The sequence below is a fragment of the Telmatherina bonti genome (assembly GCF_933228915.1).
Source record: "Telmatherina bonti genome assembly, chromosome: 22".
In the NCBI taxonomy this organism is placed as follows: Eukaryota; Metazoa; Chordata; class Actinopteri; order Atheriniformes; family Telmatherinidae; genus Telmatherina; species Telmatherina bonti.
Window position 1 is genome coordinate 7,313,813 of NC_136631.1, and position 25,816 is coordinate 7,339,628.

Below are 25,816 nucleotides of genomic sequence, written 5' to 3' on the forward strand. Positions count from 1 at the left end.
GCAGCCTCTGGAGAAAGTGCTGCCTCACTGCCAAATCCAACAAAGTCATTTCCTGTCGTTTCCTGTGGGGAAGAAAATGACTCGGGCTAATTTTAGACAGGGGGCTTGCAGAGCTGCACAAGGGGAGGGGGGGTGTCTCTGGAAGGGCATTTATTTTACTAAACCTGCAGCAAGAGAGAAACATTTCTCTGCATGAGTTATAATGAGGTGTGCTTATTTTCCACTGTGATCGGGGGAGGTTTTTACTTCTCTCTCAGGATTGTACAAAGAAAAACGAACCTCATTATTGGTCCCAGCAGAGACTGAGCTGTTGATATTTCAAGTTATCAATCCTCCTTCAGTTTAGTTAATTCCAGCTTTATTTGTATTGCACCAATTTACAACGGTTGTCTCAAAGAACGGATCAGCTCGCTGCTGCTGGTGACGTGGGAAGGCCAAGGACACCCAAGCCAGTCGCAACCATAAGTTTTATTAGAAATGCCTCATTTTAAAGGGAAGGGAGGATGTCTGCTTCCTGAACCCAACTGGAAGCTGGTTCTACAGAGAAAGCCCGGATTCCTGCAGGTTCTGCATCTCATTTCACTTTGACCTCCTCCAGGAACCACGAGTAAAACTGCAGTCTGACGGAAGTGCATTGCTGGGAAAATGTGGGAGTTTGAGATCTTCAGTCCCTTAAAATTGATCAGTTTTCACCTAAATGTTTTTTTTTTTTTTTTTTTATAAATAGCAGATTTTGTTGTGGAATGACAATTTTACTGGACCCTTACTGGTGCAACAGGAGCGTTTTTGTTGCAGTATGATTTAGGGCTGTGACAAGATGCTTGATTGATTTGATTCAATTCAGATTTTCACAATTCTTTGATATTGCTAATTTTTGTAGATTAAAACCCCCAAAAAAGTATAAAACTTTTTTTTGGTCACCATTTTTCTTGATTTCAATGAAGAAAAATGAAGAAAAAAACAACTGAGTAGCCAGATCATCATTCTGCTGCTATAATGCCCAAGAAGACAAGTTAAAAGATCAATAAAAGCAATAAAAATGACAAAAATTTCATAATGGATTATTTTTATTTATTTGAAAATAAAATAGATTTTTTAACAAAAAAAATTTGATTTTAACATTTTGTAGCAAAAAAATCCCACTTTTCGATTTTTCGATTTGATTTTCCCACCTGCAGTATGATCTTCTGGAAAACAGTGCGGCTTAAAGATGAATCACCGTCAGCTGATCAGAAATAAGTGTTTGCTGGATCTGTAGTCATGATTGTAGCCTGGAATGGTGATCACCATCTACACCTCAGGAACCTTAGTTTTCCAACATGAGACTTTAAATTATTGGACATTTTTTATGAATCAATAAGAATCATAGTAAGACCTGAAAAGCACTCGGAGTGCAAACCAAGGACCACAGTTCTCCCCATATTGTGACATGCATAATAAATATTGGCCCTGCATTTATTGTATCCAAATGAGCACTTTCACTGTCTTTTCTTGCCTGTCTTTTTTTTTTTATTCTGGTCCCTTTTTTCTGACTACACATTCTCCATCATAGATGAAATATTGTGATTTTTTTTTTTTTCCCCTAAGTGCTCCGACCATTTTTCATTGGAGTCATGTGCACAAATGTTGAAAATGACCCTATCTCACAATGTTAAAGAATCCTTCAATAAGTTCCTGGATCCAAACGGTGATCCGTATCACCACCTGAATTAAATCAGTTCTTCCTTTTCACATTTCCTTTTCACATTTCACAAAAATCCGTTCATAACTTTTTGAGTTATCTTGAACACAAACAAACAGTGGAGGTAAAAAGGCAGTGGCATGGCAGGTGGGCAAGTTAACGCCTCCAAACAGCCCCTCTGTGTAGTCTGAGAGCTTTATGACCAGAATTTGAAGGTTTCTTCTGGATTTAACAGGAAAAGAAAATGAAACTGTTGACACGTGTTTGTTTTCTCAGAATCTGAGCAGCAGCCGTCCTCCGCCGAGGTACACCTACGACCCCTCCATCTTCGCCTTCCGCTCTTTGAGCACTGCCCCCCCGTGCAGTCCCCTGACTCCGTCCGATGACCCTCCCTGCTCGTAATCAGCAGCGTCCTTCCTGCCAGGACCGGCCTCAGCCCTCCACCTTCCTCCGACGCCTCCTTCCCAGATGGCTTCTGCAGCGACACCAAGGAGGGACGACTCTGGAACGGACGTTTTGTTTGACCGTTGCGCTCTCAGGTAATCCCTCCCCATCACTGCCGCCGCTGCAGAAGCAGCAGGATAAAACACAACGTCTGAGAGGGAAACGGAAAACAAACTGGACCAAGAAGGGACGAGACCGACCAAGAAGACAAATGTTAGACAATCAGTCGGCTCCTCCCCAACAAGGCGAGACCTTGATCTTATCCACGAGACAGTTGTCACATTTATGTGTGATGTGTTACTAATTATGCAGGTCATGTACTGTACGGCCGAGCTATAACACACACGTATGACTGTAGTCGATAGTCGACCTTTGATGATGTATGTCTCCTAATGAATATGTCGCTTCTAGTCCAGGTCCGAGTCACTCATATCCTGTCTTTCCTTGCATGAATTCCACGGTTTTGGAGACAGAGATCAGTGGAAAGACATCTGATAGTTTGCTGAACATTCGGCTGAACGATGCCGCGTTCTGCTTAGCCTACTTGTAGTGTGCAATTTCTTCTTTTCCCCAGCGTCGTTCCTCGTTACTTTCTAGGTAGGAGAGGACCACTGGTTCAAACTACGACGTCCCGGTGGTTCTAACTACCACTTCCCGGTGGTTCTAACTACGGCGTCCCGATGGTTCTAACTCATCGTCCCGGTAGTTCAAACTACGACGTCCCAATGGTTCTAACTACCACGTCCTGGTGGTTCTGACTACGGCGTGCGTCCCGGTCGTTCTAACTCATCGTCCCGGTGGTTCTAACTACCACGTCCCAGTGGTTCTAAGTGCGACGTCCCGGTGGTTCTAACTACGGCGTCCCGGTGGTTCTAACTACCACGTCCCGGTGGTTCTAACTACGACGTCCTGGTGGGTTTTACTACGACATCCCAGTGGTTCTAACTACCATGTCCCGATGGTTCTAACTACGACGTCCTGGTGGGTTTTACTACGACATCCCAGTGGTTCTAACTACCACGTCCCGGTGGTTCTAACTACCACGTCTCGGTGGTTCTAACTACCACGTCCCGGTGGTTCTAACTACCACGTCTCAGTGGTTCTAACTACGACGTCCCGATGGTTCTAACTACGACGTCCTGGTGTTCTAACTACCATGTCCCAGTGGTTCTAATTACGGCGTCCCGGTGGTTCTAACTACGACGTCCCGGTGGTTCAAACTACGACGTTCCAGTGGGTTTTACTACGACGTCCCAGTGGGTTTTACTACAACATCCCAGTGGTTCTAACTACGACGTCCCGATGGTTCTAACTACGACGTCCTGGTGGGTTTTACTACGACATCCCAGTGGTTCTAACTACCACGTCCCGGTGGTTCTAACTACCACGTCCCAATGGTTCTAACTACCACGTCCTGGTGGTTCTGACTACGGCGTGCGTCCCGGTCGTTCTAACTCATCGTCCCGGTGGTTCTAACTACCACGTCCCAGTGGTTCTAAGTGCGACGTCCCGGTGGTTCTAACTACGGCGTCCCGGTGGTTCTAACTACCACGTCCCGGTGGTTCTAACTACGACGTCCTGGTGGGTTTTACTACGACATCCCAGTGGTTCTAACTACCATGTCCCGATGGTTCTAACTACGACGTCCTGGTGGGTTTTACTACGACATCCCAGTGGTTCTAACTACCACGTCCCGGTGGTTCTAACTACCACGTCCCGGTGGTTCTAACTACCACGTCTCAGTGGTTCTAACTACGACGTCCCGATGGTTCTAACTACGACGTCCTGGTGTTCTAACTACCATGTCCCAGTGGTTCTAATTACGGCGTCCCGGTGGTTCTAACTACGACGTCCCGGTGGTTCAAACTACGACGTTCCAGTGGGTTTTACTACGACGTCCCAGTGGGTTTTACTACAACATCCCAGTGGTTCTAACTACGACGTCCCGATGGTTCTAACTACGACGTCCTGGTGGGTTTTACTACGACATCCCAGTGGTTCTAACTACCACGTCCCGGTGGTTCTAACTACCACGTCCCGGTGGTTCTAACTACCACGTCCCAATGGTTCTAACTACCACGTCCTGGTGGTTCTGACTACGGCGTGCGTCCCGGTCGTTCTAACTCATCGTCCCGGTGGTTCTAACTACCACGTCCCAGTGGTTCTAAGTGCGACGTCCCGGTGGTTCTAACTACGGCGTCCCGGTGGTTCTAACTACCACGTCCCGGTGGTTCTAACTACGACGTCCTGGTGGGTTTTACTACGACATCCCAGTGGTTCTAACTACCATGTCCCGATGGTTCTAACTACGACGTCCTGGTGGGTTTTACTACGACATCCCAGTGGTTCTAACTACCACGTCCCGGTGGTTCTAACTACCACGTCCCGGTGGTTCTAACTACCACGTCTCAGTGGTTCTAACTACGACGTCCCGATGGTTCTAACTACGACGTCCTGGTGTTCTAACTACCATGTCCCAGTGGTTCTAATTACGGCGTCCCGGTGGTTCTAACTACGACGTCCCGGTGGTTCAAACTACGACGTTCCAGTGGGTTTTACTACGACGTCCCAGTGGGTTTTACTACAACATCCCAGTGGTTCTAACTACGACGTCCCGATGGTTCTAACTACGACGTCCTGGTGGGTTTTACTACGACATCCCAGTGGTTCTAACTACCACGTCCCGGTGGTTCTAACTACCACGTCCCGGTGGTTCTAACTACCACGTCTCAGTGGTTCTAACTACGACGTCCCGATGGTTCTAACTACGACGTCCCGATGGTTCTAACTACGACGTCCCGGTGGTTCTAACTACCATGTCCCAGTGGTTCTAATTACGGCGTCCCGGTGGTTCTAACTACGACGTCCCGATGGTTCTAACTACGACGTCCTGGTGGGTTTTACTACGACATCCCAGTGGTTCTAACTACCACGTCCCGGTGGTTCTAACTACCACGTCCCGGTGGTTCTAACTACCACGTCCCGGTGGTTCTAACTACCACGTCTCAGTGGTTCTAACTACGACGTCCCGATGGTTCTAACTACGACGTCCTGGTGGGTTTTACTACGACATCCCAGTGGTTCTAACTACCACGTCCCGGTGGTTCTAACTACCACGTCCCGGTGGTTCTAACTACGACGTCCCGATGGTTCTAACTACGACGTCCCGGTGGTTCTAACTACGACGTCCTGGTGGTTCTAACTACCATGTCCCAGTGGTTCTAATTACGGCTTCCCGGTGGTTCTAACTACGACGTCCCGATGGTTCTAACTACGATGTCCCAGTGGGTTTTACTACGACATCCCAGTGGGTTTTACTACAACATCCCAGTGGTTCTAACTACGACGTCCCGATGGTTCTAACTACGACGTCCCGGTGGTTCTAACTACGACGTCCTGGTGGTTCTAACTACCATGTCCCAGTGGTTCTAATTACGACGTCCTGGTGGTTCTAACTACCACGTCCCGGTGGTTCTAACTACGGCGTCCGGTGGTTCAAACTACGACGTCCCGGTGGTTCTAACTACGACGTCCTGGTGATTCTAACTACCATGTCCCGGTGGTTCTAATTACGGCGTCCCGGTGGTTCTAACTACGACGTCCTGGTGGTTCTAACTACCATGTCCCAGTGGTTCTAACTACGACGTCTCGGCGGTTCTAACTACGACGTGCCGGCGGTTCTAACTACGACGTGCCGGCGGTTCTAACTACGACTTCTCGGCGGTTCTAACTACGACATCCCGGCGGTTCTAACTACGAGGGTAGGGATCATCTCTTAATGCCTTGAAATGACATTCCAGTTGCGTTGAAAGAAACTTGAGGTACTTCTCAGCCCCCGAAATGAGCTGATGGATTTGTTATATGTCACCACTGTAACGGAGACTCTGCAGAAGCGAATGTAACATTGTGACATGTTTTCGTCCGTTGTTGCACAAAAATGAATCAATAAAAGCCCTGTGGCCTCTTGTTTAAGGCTGGTTTCGTTTTATTCAGATGGACAATATGAGCTCCTGCGGTGGACTGGCGACTTGTCCAGGGTGTACCTGCCTCATCATCATCATCATCTTTATAACTGGCCATGAAAATCATTTTAAGTAGGATTAAAGTTGGAGTCAAATAGACATTCATTTTTCCTCCATATATCCACAAAATGTCCCTTTTTAATAATAATCTGCTTACCTGCAGGATCAGCAGAGGTAAGGGTCTACATGTGAGAGCTTTGCCTACATTACAAGCAAAATGTGCTAATAATACATCCAAGTTTAAGTTCTTTAATAATCATTAACAAATGCAGCTACTCATGCATCAAGTCAGATACAGTTATAGAAAGGCATATTTATGGTAAAACATCTAATAAATGCTCATCTTGCAGTATAAGATATGATCTCCACATCAGGAACATCAGGACTCGTTTGATCCTGAAGGGAAGCTTAGTGACTCTGGATTAACCCTGCAGAGACTGGTCCTGGAGATCTCCTGTCTCTTCTCCAGCACATCTGGATCCAGTGAATGACTCGTTATGAGGCTTCTGCAGAGCTGCAGGACATGCAGAGGAGGGAATCAGGCCATTTGATGCAGATGCACCTAAAGGTTGCGGGATTGTAGATCTGGAGGACCAGTCTCAGGCACCCCACTCTGACTACAAGCCCTCTTGGTTTGTGCTGGTAGTTGGGCTTTGGGCTTAATCATCATACTGCAGCTTAGTTGGTTGTGTTGTATGGAAATGTCACAACCAAGCGGCAACCTCCAGCGGTTAAAAATGAAGCCTATGTGGAAGTACATAAAACTGCAGTTCCCCCTTCATCCACTTGGGGCTGCAAAACAGAGCAAATCCCCATAGACTCATGTTAAAAAGACCAACTTCACAGCAGAAATAAACATGTTTACAGCAAAAATAAACATGTTTACAGCCTGGTTCAAAAATCCATTTTAGGTTTAATAGGTCAGGTTTACCTTCATGACAACTGTGGGGGGGAGTGAATTTTTTTTTTTAACTAGCCCGTTTTAAAGTAATTTAATCTCGATGTTCAGAATATTTAGGGGCGTGTCCTTTTGATTGACAGGTATCCGATCTCGGGCTAACGTAGAACCGCGGTTTTTAGCCGGTTAACAATGTGACTTAGCTTTAGCCTGCTTACATCCATTAGCTGGTTATCCAGTTATCTCGGGGTTAGCTCGGTAAGCTTTTAGCTACAGAAAGCTCGGAGTTCGCTCGATGTCAATCATCCACCATGACGCTCACAGCCCCCCTCTCAGCTCCACCTCTTTGCCCATATTTGTATTTTCCAGGCGAGACAACGCGCATGATGCTGCTAACATGGCGCTGCTAACATGGCGCTGGTAGGAACCGCCCACTGAGCTTCAATTCAGCTCTTCAGAAACCTACGGGTGACGTCACAGAGACTCCGTCCATCTTTTTTATACAGTCTATGGTCACAATATACAGCACAAACTTTCCAACAGACATGTTTTATATGGCTGGACATTATGACAAACAAAAAATTGTTTCTGGACTTAGAACATTTTGAAAAACTGACCTCATGTTGTTCATAAAGGCTTAAATATTTCATATCATCCCATTAAGCAATACTTTGTGTTTTCCTGACATCTTGCAGCTCCACCAATAAACACAAACAGTCTGACAAGAAACTACACAGGATAACACGGGGATGCTAATGCTAACTAGCCTTGCAGAGACAGATGTGCACGCTGACAAAACAAACTGAAAGTCTGAGTCCAACACAGATGCAAAAACAAGCCAGACGACGTCTCGGTGGAGAAAAACTTCCAGCAACTCACACAAAGTTACGTAAAGACCATTTTATTATACATTTATGTAACAAAATACATTTTTTGTTTCTTTGTTTGGTGAGAAAAGACAGCGGGGAGAGGGTGGGAAGTGTGGCAGCAGACCAAGAGAACAACACAAACACACCAACCGCTGACTCGCTCATCAAGACAATCTTGTTAAAAAGAGAACTTTGAGAAGAAGGGCTGCGTGTGTGTGTGTGTAGATAAACACACACACACTGCACTTAGCTTGAGTCATTATCAGCTTACGTTTCATCCAGTAAGCCATCCAAGTGTCCAGATGGTCAGAAAAGCTGCTTCCAGGCTCTCCCTCTCCTTCTCCCTCCCTGCTACACACTCCTAGCTTCACATTAAAAAAAACCCCAAAAGATTCTGCCAACGATCGACTGAAGCCAGACGGGAGGATGCAGATCACATGTCAGGCTGCTTTGACTGCAGGAAGAGCAGAAATCTGAATGCAGATCAGCAGCTTCTCCCATTTTCTGCTTGAATTCAAATATAAAGGCCAAAATTCAAGCCGTCTCCGTTACTGTCGGGGGAGGAGGGGGGGAGAGGTGCCAGCAGGACTGCTGCCCAGAGTCTGGTCTCAGAGCTGAACCACACACAGGCAGGGATGGGTGGAAGGGGTTCATGCTCAGAGCTGAGGAGACTGCAGGCTGTGTGCAGACATCTTTTATGTCCCCCTTCAGTAGCCGTATTTGTCGTTGAGGTGGGTGCGGCCATCTCCGGTCTGACCTGTGAGAGCAGAGGAAGAAGTTTTAAATCCAAGTCGCCTGAGGTGTTTCTGACAGGAGAGCTGCTCATCAAGCAGAAACTGCTGCTGATATTTCAGCAGCTCAAACGGACCAGGAGACGCGTTCTCTTCATTCTGCCAGGAGAACGTTCGTTCCTTTCTCAGCTCAGCGTTTTAACTCTGACAGCTTGTTTTTATTGCTTCTGGATTAGGAGAAACAACTTGCACTCAGAGCTTTAGAAGCACCGCTGCCTAATGAGCTTGAGCGCGGTTTAAGGGCCCGGTCAGCTGATTGGCAGCAGGCTGCTTGTTTACCTGCAGGAGGAAGCCACACTGAGTAGTCGGGGTCATCCTGGGGATACTGGGCCGACAGCTGAACTGGTGGCTGAGGAGACAAAACGGGAGGAAATCACTCCAAACTGTACATTTACACCTCGCCGTATGATGCTAGTTTATGTCCCGTGCTGAGGGGCCGACCTTGCTGGGGCCCATTGCTCTCTTCTTTTTTCTGGGACTGGGGTCCGTCTCGGCCTCTGCTGTGGACTCTGAACACACATGAAGCATGTTAGAGGTGGACATGGCAGCGGTGCATTACTCTGTCATGTGATGAAGATATTCTGGGTTATTTGGGGTCTTTATTTACACACCATGATGAGAGGATTCTGCACACTGACCTGCTGCAGGGGTATATTACAACTCAGCATGTTAACATGAAGTTTTAATGTGTATTTTATTATATAAACGTGGATAAATATCATATCTGATGAGATTCTGCAAAGAACACAAGCTGTAAATGAGCTAATCACGACAGTAATCAGACTACTTCTTCCTATAAATTATAACTAACAGAACATAAAACACTTTTTCTTTATTTACAGATGTGGAATGAACTGTGAAAATTAATCCAAATATATTTAATATTCTAAATAAATACATTTATACTGTTAAAATAATGAAAACAACGAAAAAAATGAACTTTTCAAACTAATTTTAAGCCCCGCAGCGACATATTTAACCATTTTTCTTCCTGAGTGAAAAGTATTAAATCCTTCTTTTGATCCAGTAAATTCAGCTTTAGTATGAACTGGAAACCATTAATGACAACTGGTCTGTTAATGGTCTTATTTTCTTCTGATTCCAGCATACAGAGGGAGAATCAGCCTACATCCCTCCTTGCTTTGCATGCAGTGTGTCTTCTTGTGCTGCTGGTTTCACAAACCGCTTCGATAAGAACTGATATATGAGTAAATGTTACAGAACATGACCGTATCGCAGCCCTTCCAAAGCAAACGAGACGTATTCGGCTGCAGATGAGGCGGCTGGACCGAGCAGCAGTCTATTCAATTCAACTTTATTTGTACAGCGCCACTTCACAACGTTGTTGTCACAGGACACTTTACATACACGAATCAACATACACATCATTTCGAGCCAATTCATACATATCCTATAATAGAAACCAACTGATTGCATCGAGTCATGGCTTCGATCCAATCCCCCATCCTGAGCTGCACACGGCGACAGTGGGAAGGAAAAAACTCCCCTTTAACAGGAAGAAAACTTCCAGCAGAACCCGGCTCAGGGAGGGCAGCCATCTGCCTCGACTGGTTGGGGTGGAGAGGACAGGAAAGACAGATCAACATGTACAACTGCAGCGATCAGACCAGGTAAGCATCAGCGAACGAGCTGATCAGCACGGCTGGTTTTACCAACATAATCCTCCACTTCTGCACATATATAACCATTTTAGTGAAGTAAACTTCAGCTAGTTTCCAACCTAATGTAAGCTATCGTTTGATTTCCTGCTTGTGTTGTTCTCACTCATATGTAAGTCGCTTTGGATAAAAGCGTCTGTTAAATGACTATAGAATAGAATAGAATAGACAGCTTGATCACATGACCTAGTGTTCGATTCTGCAGTCATTTAACTTCCATGTGATGAGTGATCAATGAAGCTAACAAGCATGTGTCTGGACGGTAGGAAAACCCACATATACACGGGGAGAACATGCAAACTCCACACAGAAAGACCACCGTTTGAGCCTCCCCCCAGCCGGGATTCGAACCAGCGACCTTCCTGCTGTGAGGATGCAGTACTAACCACTAAACAGAGCATCAGAAAAACCACTTCCATTCAAAGTTGCCACCTTGGGCAGAAACCAGTTGTAGCTCCCAGATCTGTCTGTTTCCTCCAGTTTGAGCTTACTGGTGAAGGAGACCCTAAACTGCCATCTAGACTGTCTCTACGTTTATCCGTGGAAAGACTGTTAAAGCATCTCTTCATCCCTCCCAAGCGTACGTAGCACACTTTAATTCATCTGGGTTTGTACGTTAGCATGACAAGGAAACGTAGCTTTCAGTAATTAAAGCTGCAGAAGAGCTTTAGGTGTTTTATAAAAAGATCATCTTTCTCTATCATTCTGAAACATGCATCACACTTTTAATGACTTATCTTTGTACTACGGGAAGCTGTTTGCTGTAAAATTCCAGTAAAATTAACTGGAAAACGGCAGTGTTAGCCAGTGGTGTGTATTATTTTTGTATGTAAAGCTTTTAGGTTTAGTTTGCTTGTAGAAAAGAAGCTCCAGCAGTAAAAACCCAACGTGGACTCTGCTTCGTCAGCGTTTACATTGCGACTCAGAGAAGACCTGGCTGTAAATGAGCTTTTCCTGAGGACGTGTGTTTATGAGCAGAAGTCCTGTTGGTGTGTGTTTTCAGGTTATTCTGACTCAGCTGATACACTCGCATGTGGAAAACAACTCAACTATGAACGTCGCATCCCTGTTTTCTCCTCATCAGGCCCATTTCATTTCCTCATCTCTTCCCATTTTCATCATATCTAACAGTTTAAGAGGAATGGTTACCACGGTAACAGGCACAGGTAGAGATGACAACCTCATAGAAAGTTTTTTTTTTTTTTTTTTATTCTTCTACAACTGAGTCTAACAGCTGTTTTCTACCAGAATGACTTTCAGGCCGTTCTGAAGACAACTTGGAGGCTCCAGGGAAAAGTGGGACAGCATTTCACACCGAGACGCAGACGTTCGTCTCTCCGATGAGGAGAATTCTGTGACTTTCTACGAAGTTTACTTTTCCAGGAACTAAAACAGGTGAATCCTAAAGAGAGGAAAGACACACCTGGAGTCGGGGGGGCTGCTGACTTCTTCCTGCTGCTGAGCAGAGGAACCTGCTGCGCTGCTTCATCGCTCCTCTTCTGTTCAGGCCTCTGATCTGCAGTGAGTCATGCACACAAAGGGGAAAAGAATGATGACAGACATCCAACATTTCAAGACTTCAAGCAGCAGAAAAAATTAATTCAGTTCAAATAAAACTCTTCATCACGTCTCGTTTAAATATTTGCTGTTTTCTTTCATTCCCCATGAAACTTGTTTACTCTGGGTCCTGATCCTGCTTCCTGGTCTCGTCTAAGGGCCCACTTTTATTCTTTTAACACTGTGTGAGTTGTGTGGTCCTCTGTGTCTTTTATTTGTTTTATTGTTCCTTTTAATTATTTTATTGGATATTAATTTATTTTCAATTGTTTTACCTGTTTTTATTATTTTAACAACATTAATATTTCATGTTATTTTATATTGTGATATTCACCTTTGTGCAGCACTTTGGCAACATTCTGTTTTTAAAATGTGCTTTATAAATAAAGTGGATTGGATTCCTGGTGATTCGCCGACCGCTTTGTGTAAAATATGAAACATGAAGATGGAGATGCTACGAATTCAGCATCTTTAAATCAGAAACTTTAAATGAATGCTTTGAAATTTTGTCAAAATAAAAGCCCAAAGACGGTTAATCGAGCATCCTGTCTCTTCTCTGAGACCTCTCCAGGCAGCAAAAGTCCGTACGTATTTCCTGCTCTGTCCCTCACTTTCGTTCTTTTCTTCTCTTCCTCTGATAATGTCTGCTTGCATTTCGTTGCTGGAGAGTCAAAACGCTCAGTGTGTTCATATCCAGTTGATGTCGAGTGAAACAGCATTGTTAAACAAAAGAGTGAAGTTGTCACATGACGCTTCGTGCTGAAAAAAAAAGTTGTAAAATGTGGTTTTTAAGCCTGAAGACGCTGCAGAGCAACGACGGCTCCACCAGCGGAAACAAAAACTTTTGTCGTGTTTACAAATCAATAACTTTTATCAGGATTTCTCCTTCTTTAAAGTCCTGAAAAATCAGGAAGAAATGTTTGTTTGATCGTCGACACGGTACCCTGGACTCCGGTCCAGGATACCGGCGTCCAGGAGAACCAGAGTTTGTGATCTGAAATGATCAATGAAATGAAATCATCTCACAAGGACGGTGTGTGACGAGGCAGAAAAAGTCTCCTTCCTGCCACCTAGTGGCCTCAGATGAGACGTCTTTACCGTGTCTGAATCTCCTCCTGGTGTTTTTACCTTTAGGTTCTGCTGATTCAGGCTTGTGTTGACCCAAAGCAGCAGTTTCTGTAGCCGTGGATGCGCCGGCCTCTTCAGAGTCAGCTTCACCTGCAGTCACACCGTGCCCTTCACCCTCATTTTCCTCCTCCTCCTCCTCCTCCTCTTCCCCACCAGGCGGAAGTGCTTTCATGTTGAAGAGCTCTGCAGGAAGGTTGGCCCGCTTTGGAGGCAGCTTCTGCAGAGAGACGAGAGCGTGAGCGGCGTGGAACCGAGGCGAAAGGACGAGGCATGTCAGGAGCGCTCACCCCGATGGTCCCTGTTTTCAGCTTGAATTTGCTTCCTCCCTTCATGGCTCCGAACAGCGGCAAGCTCTTTTTCGGCTTCTCCAGCTCTGAGCTGCCACTATCACATCGACACGTTCATTAAAACACTTCAACGGGAATAAACAGATGTAGAAGTAAAGCGTGGCGGCGCTGCTGACCTACCTGGGCTGCAGCGAGGGCATCTGAGCCGGCCGCGTCAGCTCCACCAGCCTACGCAGCCGCTGAGCGTCTTTACGCAGGTCAGCCGCGTGCACGTGAAGCTTCCTGCGCTCCATGCCGTCCATCGCTGCCTCGCTTCTCACCGCAGTCATGAAGGCGTCCAGAGAGTCCTGGGCGGACGAGGCCGAGGAGTCTGCGAAGAGTTACACGCTGACCAATCAGAGGCGAGAGCGTCTGGACTCTGCGGTCGGCGAGCGGTGATAACTCACCGTGTTTCCCAGCGTTCAGCTTCGTCTGCGTCTCCGCCAGCTCCTTCTCCACCGCAGACAGCTTCGCCACCTGCAGAGCAGAACGCATGCAGACGGGTAAAAACATCGTTTACCTGCACTGCTCCGGTGCGTTTGTTAGGGGCGGGAAAATCCAATCGAAAAATCAGAAATTGGGATTTTTTCTCTTAATTTTAAAATAGATTTTTTTGTTTAGAATTTTTTTTTTTCCCCTAAATAAATTAAATGAATGCACGATAAAATCTTTTTATTGTTTTTATTGATCTTTTTACAGTCTTCTTGGGCATTATAGCAGGAGATTGACGGTCTGGCTACTGGGTTGTTTTCGCCAAACTGAAATCAAGAAAAATTACTTGCAAAAAGAAGTTTTATATTTGTTGTTGTTTATCCTGTGAAATGAGCTTATTTTCAGCTAAATTTCATCCTTTACCGGTTAAATCAATATTTTAGGTTTAAACATATGAAAATGAAACTGGTTTAGGACCATTAGGCGATTGTTTTTCTTATATCAGCTCCAGTATTGATGGAAAGTGGTTGGTTTGTACCAGGAGGGTTATGTACCAACAGATAAGAGACCTGATGATGGAGTTGTCCCAGTTCAGTCCCAGTGTGGAGAACTCCCAGTCCAGTTTAAATTCACTGATTAATCTTAAAAAAAATAAATAAATAAATAAAAAAAAATAAAAAAAAAAAGCCCCAGCAGGATACTGGCCCTCGAGGACTGGAGTTTGATACCTGTGGTCTAAATGTACCCGTTTGAGACTTCTTGATGCCCCTGCATGTGTTCTTGTTACAGGTTTAGTAACTTTACAGATTTGCACTTAAAATGTATAAAATACAGATGTAAGTGTGAAGCTGCATGTCTGACAGTACAAGCTAGTCTAAAACCAGCTCATGCATCAGGTCAACGATCCCAGGCAGCAGATCACACACGTTGTAGACATGCCAAACACCTGGGAGGTTCTGGGTACAGAGAGTTGCATGTTTAGGAAAGAGTTGTGCAGGCTGTGTTTGTTTGTAACGGCCCAGAAATCATAAAACTGACAGTTAAACGCCCGCTGCTTCTTATCACTGTCACAAAGTTTTAACGTGTAGAGCAGGCCTCTTCAAATGGTGGCCCAGAACCAACCTCTATGTGGCCCAGCTTATGTAAAAGAATGACTATATTAATCAAGAACCTTCAGTCATTCCTCATTAAGTAGCCTAAAATCCTACAGTTGTGCAGACCATGAATGCAACACTTGGTTGCCTAGCAACATTAACCCCAGGTGTGTTGTTGTGTTTTGAAGTTGTAAGAGTAGCCTAGCAAGCATGTTGCTCTCTGTCCCAAAAAGGCTAAACTGACAATAAAAACCGCAGATTTAACCCCGTCTGGACTGGTAAGTATTTGTTTATTTTGTCGTCACATTCGAGTGCCAAACCGATGTGTTTAATGTGCAATGAGTGTGTGGTGGTGTGTAAAGGTCATAATGTGAGGAGGATCCACATGGAGAAGTTTAGTGTGATATGACCTTTTTATGTTAAAAGTTAGGAGAAAAACAGGCTCTGACTGGAATTTTTATTGTTTTATTTTGTGCATCTGCCTTTGTCATGTGGGACTGAATTTAAAATAGAAAAATGAATAAACTACTTATTTTTCAAAATGTAAATGTCTTTTATTTATTTATTTTTACTGATTTCTTTTCCCTTACTTTATTTACTGGCTCTGATCATTTTTCTATTTAAAAATCACGCCCACCTGAATATAACAGAGTAGCCCTGGTATAGAGCCTCACATAACCAATCTCCCGGCTACATTAGAGACCCTTTAACGCCATACGTTCCTAGCAGGTCTCAGATCTGCTGACCAGGGTCTGCTGGCGGCTTTACATACGACGTTTGACAGAGTCTTTGCAGCAGTGGCTCCTGCTTTACAGCACTCCTCTTCCTCTCAGCCCGAGGTCGGCTGAGTCTCTTAAAAAGCAGCTCAAGACATTTAGTTTTATTTGTTTTTATGTTTTTTTCTTGATGTTTTGTTTTTTCTGCTGTTTTAATGTTTTGTTGTGAAATGCTTTGTGATTTTTATCTTGAAAGGCGCGATATAAATAAACCTTGACTTACTTATTAACTTAAACAGATTCATTGATGCAGGCTCGCCGTGATCTCAGGATGTAGAAAACTAGATATTTTTTATTCTAGTTTTTCTATTATCAATAAGTACGAGTCCATTTTCTGCTGTCACTAAGCTTTTAACAGATCATATCACCATGGAAACACGGTGTCATGCTCCTGCTCTCATTTCCAGGTGAAATTCAAAGTCGTTTCTGGATTTTATGGATGAGTTTTGGTTCGAAGATGCAGATTAGAACTGGACTGGAGCACAAACGAACCCCAAACTCCAGGTGAAAGGTCAACAAGAAGCTTCCTTTGTGGATGTTTAATAAACTGAAACTTTCATGTCAAATCTATAGATGTATGGATGTAGAGCTCTGCAGACGTTTACCAGCGACTCGTAGGTCTCAGGCCGCTCTTCTATCTTTCCAGCCTTCTTCATTCGCTCCTGCCTCTTCCTCTCCACGGTGCCGGTTCGATCCAGGAAGGTGTCATCATCGCTGTCGTAGTAGTCCTCGTCTTCCCAGTTCTTCTTCTTGCGCTTGCGTGACACTGAAAATGAAGCACACGACGATTAATGCAGCCAGCTCTACAAACTCCAGCCTTGGATGTTATATGTGGACGCCGTGCTTCCACGCGCATTTTAGGTTGCCATTAAATCAAATGAAACTTTATTTATAAAGTGTTGTCCTGCTTGATGGCAACATAAAGTGTTTTATATGATGAAAAATTTTCGTGCATGTTAGAATAAAAGAAGTCTGCACGAGCCAAAGAAAGCACCACTCTCACAAGAAGTCACACATATCTCCCCATCTTCTTCCAGGCTCCAGGTCTTATCCTTGTCCTCTAGCAGGCAGTGCTGGGTTCAGAATTCACCTCTGAGTTTAGACATCAGTTGGTAGTGGTTGTTTACAACTTTCCCATAACACCAGAAGAAGTACAAGAATAAAACCATAGACTGTATATGAAAGACGGACGGAGCCTCCGGCGGTTAAAAGTGAAGCTGATGCGGAAGTTCATAAAACTGCAGTTCCCCCTTCATCCACTAGGGGCTGCAAATCAGAGTGAATCCCCAGAGACTCCCATGTTAAAAAGACCAACTTCACAGCAGGAATAAACATGTTTACAGCAGGAATAAACATGTTTACAGCAGGAATAAACATGTTTACAGCAGAAATAAACATGTTTACAGCAGGAATAAACATGTTTACAGCAGAAATAAACATGTTTACAGCAGGAATAAACATGTTTACAGCAGAAATAAACATGTTTACAGCAGAAATAAACATGTTTTCAGCAGGAATAAACATGTTTACAGCAGGAATAAACATGTTTACAGCAGGAATAAACATGTTTACAGCAGAAATAAACATGTTTACAGCAGGAATAAACATGTTTACAGCAGGAATAAACATGTTTACAGCAGAAATAAACATGTTTACAGCAAAAATAAACATGTTTACAGCCTGGTACAAAAATCCATTTTAGATTTAATAGGTCAGGTTTACCTTCATGACAACTGTCGGGGGAGTGAATTTTTTTCTAACTCCCCGTTTAAAAGTAATTTAATCTCGAAGTTCGGCATTTTTAGGGGCGTGGCCTTTTGATTGACAGGTACCAGATCTCCGGCTTCCAAGTCAGAAGAACGTAGAACAACCGCGGTTTTTAGCCGGTTAACAACGTGACTTAGCTTTAGCCCGCTTACCTCCGTTAGCTGGTTAGCTCCTGTTATCTCCGGTTTTGCTCGGTTAGCTCTTAGCTACAGGCAGCTCGGAGTTCGCTCGATGTCAATCATCCACCATGACGCTCACAGCCCCCCTCTCAGCTCCACCTCTTTGCCCATATATGTATTTTCCGGGTGAGACGACAGCTCTTCAGAAACCTTCGGGTGACGTCACGGAGGCTCCGCCCATCTTTTTATATACAGTCTATGATAAAACCACAAAGTTTTCTTCTCAACTTCTGCGTCTTCTTTGGGCTCTTTTCATTGGCGGGTTCAGCATCGTCTTCTTCTCTGGTTTGTTGCTTTCACTGGTCGGCTAAACAACTCAACCCTGCAGCCGTGGCATCGCTCTGTTTTTTGCCTTAAGTGACGGATAGCTAAGCGCTTTAAAACGTAGTAAATTACGGGAGTAACGTCTGCAGGAGATGGATGAAACTCTCCGCCTGTCTTCTATGTTGAGCCTAAACGGGTGTTGAGACGACGTCTCACCTGCTTCCTGCCGCAGGAGCCCTCTGGCCTCCAGCATTCGACAAGCCTCCAGGCAGCACTGGATGGCCGCCTCCTTCTTCTTCCCCGTGTGGGTCACCTCGGCAACCAGCTGACGGCCCATAGCATCATCCACTGGCAGCCTGATGGAAGACAGCGTGAACTCTGAAGATGCTTCCTAAGTTTGAGGAGAGGAAAGAGACTTTACTTACTTTATCCTGCAGAGCCAGGAGCCGTGACTTTTATCTTCATACTCAAACTCCAGCTCCTCTCCTGAGATGAAGACAGCTCGGGTCAGGAAGCCGAAAGAGATGCAGAAAGCATGAAAAACAGCAGCTGAGTGAAGTTTAACCTTCTCTGTCGTAGAACCCCTGTAAAGCCTTCTTCGGATCTTTCAGATACGCGGCTTCCTGGTCTTCGTGGAACTCCGTTGAAAAGGGGTTTTCCTCGTTCTCGTCTTCGTCTGGAGCAGCGTCCTCATCTGCAGGACGGAGCGAAAGGGAAAGCTTGCACACAGAAGCCAGCTGCATGAGAGAACCCGCCGGGACAGGACTCACCCATCCCCCACGTGCAGCCTTGGTCCTCTTTAGACACTTTTCTCTGCTCCTTATCGCTTTTGCCTTCACCCTCCTCCTGCTCCTCTTCATCAGAGAAGTCTCCCATCATCCTCTTCTCCAGCTCCGCTTTCTGTTTGCGGGCTCGCTCCCGCAGCTCCGTCACAGTCAGCTCAGACTCCTCCTCCTCGTCAAACTCGGGACCCTGCGGACGAAGAAGAGCGAAGACGTTCATATCCACTTCAGCAGACCTCTGCTTCCACGCTGGATAACAGAAACATGGAAGAAAACAGGGCCCTGATGGGAGCAGAGGCGACGTTACATGTTTTCCTCTTCAGATTCCATCAGATTTTAGTCCATATATGAACCTAACTCTCCAGTTTGGAACATTTACGTGGAAATTTGGAGCTTTGATTTGGATATTTGTTCATAAATATGAGCGCATTTCTCCTATTTTTGAGTCTCTTGATTGGCTGCGTGCTCTTTTCAGGCTCTTTTCTGGTTCCATCCTTCTTTTCTGAGCTTCTGCAGCCTCATTCTGCTACTCGCTTCCTCAGGTCAGCGGATCAGCGTAAAACCAAACAGAAGCTCAAAGGCGCTTGTGCTTTTTTTCCAGTCACATTCAACAGGCCTCTTCGTAACTGGTTTTAACATTTCTTCCCAAAACCCATTGCTTCCATTTGGCTTTTAAACCCATATAAAATGTTTATATGACGTTGTTTTTATGTTTGTGTTTTTGAGCTGTTTCAATAGTGTTTTTTCTTCTTTAACTTCTCTTATTTTTACTCTGTGATGTCGTCTGTCATGTAGTGATATGTGGCATCTCATGTAGTCTGTCAGCTTATTTTATTCTTTCTTTCCTGGATTTTATTTAATCTTCTGTACAGGACTTTAGCCTGGTGCTGTCCTTTTAAACTGCTTTATGAATAAAACTTAAATGGACTGAATTTTTACTCGCACTAATTTTTCATTTCATCCAACAAAAAAACTGGTTTAACTTTGTTTCACCTGCTCAGGAACAAGAAAATGACCATTTAAAGCTGAATAACTCTTCATTCTGACCATGTAAGTTGATACTTTCTGGAACTATTACAAAATATGACTTATGTTCATGATGAGAAGAAATTAGACATTGTAACAGAAATTGATACTTTTCTAGAAGGAAATTGTGAATGTGGTTTCACAGAATCTCAAAGACAAAAATTTTAACTTGAAAGTAGTGTTATTTTCTCATCATACTGGCTTAAAAATTAGTATTTTAGGACATTTAACTGGGTATATATGGTTTTAAAAAGGCTGTCAGAGCATCAGGAATCTGTGAGAGGATATTTTCATGATCATATCACATGCAGAAACTAAGGCACCTGCTTTGTTGACTGTAAATGTGTCATATTTAACATGGAGTAGATAAATCACTAAACCTGGACTAACTCATTTTACCTGCAGGATAAACAGCCTGGTGCTCCCCCCGAACTTCAGCACGTGCCCCACCCGCAGCCTGATGTAGGTCTTTGCTGGGATCTTGTTCTTGTTCACCACCGTGCCGTGCGTGCTGCCCAGGTCGTGCACGTAGAAGCCCCTCTCCTCTCCGACACCGCCCCCCTCTCCGGGCTGTCCGCGGTACTGAATCACCGCGTGGAACCTGGAGATGGACGGATGCTCCAGGGAGACGTCGCACACAGGCAGGCGTCCAACCACGAAGTAGCTTTTGTCTGTAAGGGGCACCGTGTCGACTATAGCACCGTTTTTTAGGATCTCCAGGGCGTAAGGGGGGTCTGATGGAGGGGCACCCCAGGGCGGCTCTGTGTAGGGGAGCGGGGGGAACTTTCCATCTGAGGGAGATGGGAGCGGGGGGAACTTTCCAGCTGAGGGACCTCTGACAGGACGCGCCTTCGCTTTAGCTTCGGGTTTAACTGGAGTTTCATCACCGTTTTTATCCTCCTCTTTGTCTTTTTCTAATGTTTTAATTCCACAAGGAGCAGCAGAGGACGTGTTACTGGTCGTATCCACAACATGAGACTGATTATTTTCAGTCAAACTTCTTGTTTCAGCGGATGAAGCTTTGGACGGAGCGGCGACGCGGTTGGCCGCGAAAACAGCCGGTTTCTTAAAAGGATCCTCCGTCTGTGGCTCCGCTTCAGGTGGTTCTCTCTCTTTATGTTCACCTACATTTTCTGTGGCCGAACATCCGTCGTTTTCCGCTGTAGACTTTATTTCTTCATCTCCATCTCCGACGATCGCGTCTGCTGGCGGTGAGGCGGACATGTTTGTTTGGCGCAACCATCAAATATGTCCGGGTTTATTACGCACTTTAAATCTTATAGAACAACCAACCGGTAAGAATTTAATCTACAAAAAATATCGTTTTATAATTATATATTAAACTATACATGCCGCATTTAAAAAATAATTTGACATTTTTAGATTAAAATTTGTATAGATATTTGAAACGGAACTACTTTGTGGTGAGTCTCCAGCCGAGTTTATTTGCAACAAGGACGGAATCTGCTACTTCCGGTGACATTTCCTTCCGATTTACAAGCAGAATTCGTCTAAAATAACCTTATTTCAACTATTTTACGGTAATTCCTGCTTCATAATAACAATATAAATGGTTTAGCTCGCAATATGTGCGCACAGTGTTGGAAAATAGCGATTTGTAAACATTGTTGCTTCTCGCTCGTCAGCTGTTTGTAGTTTATTATTTTGTCGTCGCATCAAATTACAGACATTTTATCTACTTTTTACTACTGGTCAACTTAGAAAATGTTAGATTAAACCCAGTTGAATTTATGCTAATAACTTAACTTTGAATCAAATTGTTTGAATAATCATGTATTTCATTCTGTTAGATTAGAGATTGTGATTGCTACTTTTATCAACAAAACAGTGGAAATTGTCTGAGTTTTCAGAAAATCAAAGAAAAGTCAGGATTAAAGGAAGGTGGAAATGGAAACAGTAAGGACTTATTGATCCTCTGAGCAGTTATGTGTTAAATTCTATGGTTGTTTTTAAGGAATTGGTTAAATGTGCTTTCCAATCTGGGAAGAAATGAGTCAATTTTAAGAAAAAGTAAAAGAAAAAAATGTTTATTTGAGACAGTCTGAGGCCTTTGAATGGACACTTGGTTTGTTGGCAAAACTTTATGGAAGTCGACACCTATGAGTGGTTAAATTCAGCAGCATTTATGAGTAAACAGATTCAACAAGCAGCTTCTGGAATCAGCATCATTAAACAAACTTCATCTCCTTGTTCTGTTTTTTTAGTCTTAGTTCCAAGTTTGGGTTTTCTTCAGTCATTATGATGCGTTACTGGGGTGAGATCCCTGGACCTGCAGGGGCTCCTCCCAGTCGCAGCTCCTTCGACTTGCTTCAGCGTGAGTTTCGCTCTGTGGAGATGCAGGACCCCCCCCTGCACCAGCCCTCTGCCCAGCGTCCACGGCCCACCACAATGCTGGACATCCCGTCAGAGCCATGCAGCCTCACCATCCACACGGTGCAGTTGTGTCAGCATGCCCGCTGCCTCCGGGGTCTTCTAGCAGCCGCCCAGGCCCAGGCTCAGGGTCAGAGCTCCGTGTCTTCAGAGGGCAGCGGTCGGATAGAGGAGGCTGACGCCAACCTGCCCCTGCGTCCTCCTACTCCCCCTGCCATGCCAGATGATCTGCTGCCCGTTGACAGCAAGGCACCCCGCCAGCCCTTTCAGCTTCACCACAGTGACCCTGAGAGTGATTTCTACAAGTAAGTTGCATCTTTATCTAATAAGGCATCCAAACTGTTTCACAGCCCATTGAACAACTGGTTCCTGTGTCATCAGGGGTAAAGGGGAACCAGTCACAGAGCTGAGCTGGCCCTCCTGCAGACAGCTTCTCTACCAGTCAGTAGCGACTGTCTTGGCCCACGCTGGGTTTGAATCCGCTCAGGAGAGTGTCCTGGAGACCCTGACGGACCTGGTCCACGAGCATTACCTGCGTCTCACCCACCTGCTGCGAACGGCGGTGGACCGCGAGGCGAGGCTGGGAGCCAGTCCCTTCCCAGATGTGGTGGAGCAAGTGTTCCATGAGGTGGGCATTGGCAGCGTGCTGGCCCTGCAGCGCTTCTGGCAAGTGAGGATCAAAGACTATCACAGCTACATGCTGCAGGTGAAGTCCTCCGGCTTATCCGTCTTTCTGCGTCTGTTGGTTATGCAGCATTTCAGTCACCATCCAGACTAAAACCCGGACTAATGGATTCCCCTCTTCCAGGTCAGCAGTGATCTATCAGAGGAATACGAGCGGCTTGTGAATCCAGAAAAAGCTCTGGAGGACTCCAAGCCCCCGAGAATCAAAGAGGAGCCGATGAGTGATATCTCCTTCCCTGTCAGCGAGGAACCCGAAGCCGACCTGGCGTCTGGGGACCAGGCTTTGCCCATGGGGGTCCTCGGGGCGCATGCCGAGAGGCTAGCTTCAGGCCTGGAAGGTGACCACTCTCCTCACACATCAGGTATAAACATCTGGGAAGAAACAGTTAATGTGTGTTTTACAGGAAGTAGCTGACGATGCTACTTCTGGCGTCAGCGGATCATTAAATCAGAAAGTAAACAGGCTACTAGCTGCAGCGCGACTGAAGGCTCTGCTCGCTATTGGCATGGAGGTGGGCAGGGACAGAGTGGGGCATATGGACGAGGAACAGGATAAAGGCGGACACCAACCTGCCTATAATACTCGTATTATGACAAGTAACTCTGTGGGGTCAATTGTGATGGAGAGCTCAATCTTTAAGGTGATCTCTGGAAGTTTTCCAAGCATTTATATGCCATCCAGGAGGTTTACAACTCAGCTGACAAATGTGGTGTTTATATGGAGACTGCATGGTAACTCCACAATGAGGGATTTCTGATAAATCACATTTTTGTAGTAAAAGAATATCATTATCAACCAATATGTTGTAAAGAAGTTTAATGTGGGAATTATGAGGAAGACACTTTCTGTCAGGCTTTCCACCAATCAGAGCTTAAATTGACGGTAATGTCCAATCAGGAGCAGCCGGAAATCAACAAGTGATCAGAAAAATAAAAGATCCGCTATGGCTGGAATAAAGGCAGGACTTTGTAGGCACAGATGGCGCCAACAGTGACTCGGGGATTTGTGTTCATAGTAGGTAAAAAAAAAAAAAAAAAAAAAATTGCATAAATAAGGAAAAAGTGTAAACATGTGAATTCCAAGACTTAAAAGACTTTCGCCATTTCAAGCGGAGTGGTGGTCTTGGAAAAGTTCAAACTCTTAGCAGGTGGTTTGTGTGCATTTCTTTGTTTTTTTTGAGTTATAGTTTTGTTTATTGTCCCTTTAAATGGAAAACAAAGTTTTCCAACATGGAACTGATGCTTTAACACAGAAAGAGGAGCTTTAAACTGCTATAATGTGGTTGCAAGCGGCTCAGTTCAGTCAGGATGAAATGAGACAAGTGGAGCCGGTCTGTCCTAAAGCTAATTTCTATGTGTGTGTGGGCGGGGGGGTCCACAAACTGACAGCTTCTGTCAGGAATATTATATAAAATCTGCAGCTTTAATTTTATTTGTACTTCTTTGTCCAGGTGGAGGCGGAGCCAGCACCTCTCCACTGTGGCCCCAGGTGAAAATGGAGCCGCAGGACGGCGAGGAAGGCCAGAGCACCGGGCATCATCATCATCATCATCATCATCATCACCACCACCTGGGGGGAGATGTGTTTGAGGAAGGAGGACCCATGTCCACTATGAGCGAGTCTGGAGGAGCCATGGCGCCCTCGCCGGCAGGAGCGGCGTCCGACGGCAGCTTCGCCTCACACTCGCCCGACTCCCTGATGGGAACGTCGCCTGTTTTTAACCAGAGACCCAAGAAACGGATGAAGAAGATGTGAGGAGAAGCTGGGAGAGACTGATGATGAGGGAGTTTTGTAGTCGTTTCTGAATGTGATTCCAGGTTTTTTTGTTCTGAATCTAATAAACATCAAATCACAAAGAGTTTAAACTAAAATTCCCAAAACAAATTTACATCTAATTTAAATGTTCCGTTTTCTCAGGATAAGAAGCCGCCAAAAGCCTCAGGTTTCAGTGGTTACCAGGAAGTTTCTGCTTCCTCATACGATGATGCATTTCCCGCCGCAGTGCTCCGTATGTGCAGCGCAGCATGGTAGAACGACACACACACCTGCCAACCTGAAGCTGCTCCTCCAAATTAGCATCTGTTTCGATAATGAGGCAAAGCTGTGAGTGCAACGCCAGAGGCAATTATGGCTCGTTTCCTGCGCATCACCAAGGCAGCGTCTATGCAGCCGTAATGGAAAATTAATTATGCCGTGCAGAACTGTGCAGCTGGACGAGCCGGCGGCCTGTTGGAACTGTTACGATGTGAACGGTTACAGTCGTCAGGTGCTGATGTTCCGTTAGCTGTGGCTTTCTGCAGCTTCGTGGGAGATGTGAGGTTGATGAGCGAGCAGAAAGCAAAATAATCCCAATGTTGGACTGGATGCAAACACCAGTTCACAACTTTAACATTTAGGTGGATGACCAGTTCTCTGTGTGTGTGTGTGTGTGTGTGTGTGTGTGTGTGTGTGTGTGTGTGTGTGTGTGTGTGTGTGTGTGTGTGTGTGTGTGTGTGTGTGTGTGTGTGTGTGTGTGTGTGGACGTTCCAGTTTTTCCGTATTGGGTGACAAGAATAAAAGCTTTGACACATTTTCATCACATTTCCCTCGTATTGAACTATTTCCTGCATTTCAAATTAAAACCTTGTTGCCAAATATCCACAGGTCAAATACAACTAAGTATTGAATATAAATATAAATGCTTAAATATAAATGATATCTGTAGAACAAAGCTATTGCTGACTAATTAAATATAGATTGCTTTCTAAATAAGTAGTTTCTAATAAAACATGTTCATATTCGTGACATGGATGCTGAGGCATGTGGAGAGGTGTGTTTTCTCTGTTTAGTTTATCCAAAACTTTGGCCATTTTTCGTAAATTTATTTATTTATTTATTTTTTAACTAAAACAATAAAAACAAAACATAAATTTTAAATATTTGAATAAAAGAGAATAAATAAATTATCTACCATCCCACTAATGATTAAAACCATAAATTATTGAATAAAAATGTAGCTGATGGACGGACACTGATTTTTGACAGT

The 25,816-nt window shown here is 44.8% G+C and overlaps 3 protein-coding genes across 4 annotated transcripts in view; 2 read left to right on the plus strand and 1 right to left on the minus strand.

Moving 5' to 3' along the window:
• LOC306772971 (uncharacterized protein) overlaps nt 1-5,077 on the plus strand; it is a 36,520-nt gene extending 31,443 nt beyond the window's left edge. The window contains exon 5 of the mRNA XM_079262642.1: nt 1,958-5,077. Coding sequence (XP_079118768.1) covers nt 1,958-2,083 — 126 coding nt within the window. The 3' untranslated portion in view covers nt 2,084-5,077. The remainder of the gene's footprint in view (nt 1-1,957) is intronic.
• Nucleotides 5,078-7,950: 2,873 nt separating this feature from the next.
• Nucleotides 7,951-20,939, minus strand: slc4a1ap (solute carrier family 4 member 1 adaptor protein; the record flags this gene model as incomplete). Its single annotated transcript, XM_079262342.1, has 14 exons — nt 7,951-8,671; nt 8,985-9,054; nt 9,147-9,214; nt 11,808-11,900; nt 13,070-13,286; nt 13,357-13,453; nt 13,537-13,726; nt 13,803-13,872; nt 16,303-16,463; nt 18,124-18,263; nt 18,333-18,393; nt 18,473-18,601; nt 18,678-18,879; nt 20,115-20,939. 14 exons carry the CDS (start codon nt 20,937-20,939, stop codon nt 8,622-8,624), a joined length of 2,373 nt encoding a protein of 790 aa, XP_079118468.1. The 3' UTR covers nt 7,951-8,621.
• On the plus strand, nt 20,682-24,677 carry supt7l (SPT7 like, STAGA complex subunit gamma). Of its 2 annotated transcripts, none has more exons than XM_079261805.1 (5): nt 20,682-20,815; nt 21,941-22,411; nt 22,488-22,812; nt 22,915-23,152; nt 24,242-24,677. In XM_079261805.1, the coding sequence occupies exons 2-5, from the start codon at nt 21,975-21,977 to the stop codon at nt 24,544-24,546; spliced, it is 1,305 nt and encodes a 434-aa protein (XP_079117931.1). In that variant the 5' UTR covers nt 20,682-20,815; nt 21,941-21,974; the 3' UTR covers nt 24,547-24,677. The 2 variants fall into 2 exon arrangements, with proteins under 2 accessions (XP_079117931.1, XP_079117930.1); XM_079261804.1 differs by lacking the exon at nt 20,682-20,815 and adding an exon at nt 21,176-21,256.
• The last annotated feature ends 1,139 nt before the right edge of the window (nt 24,678-25,816 follow it).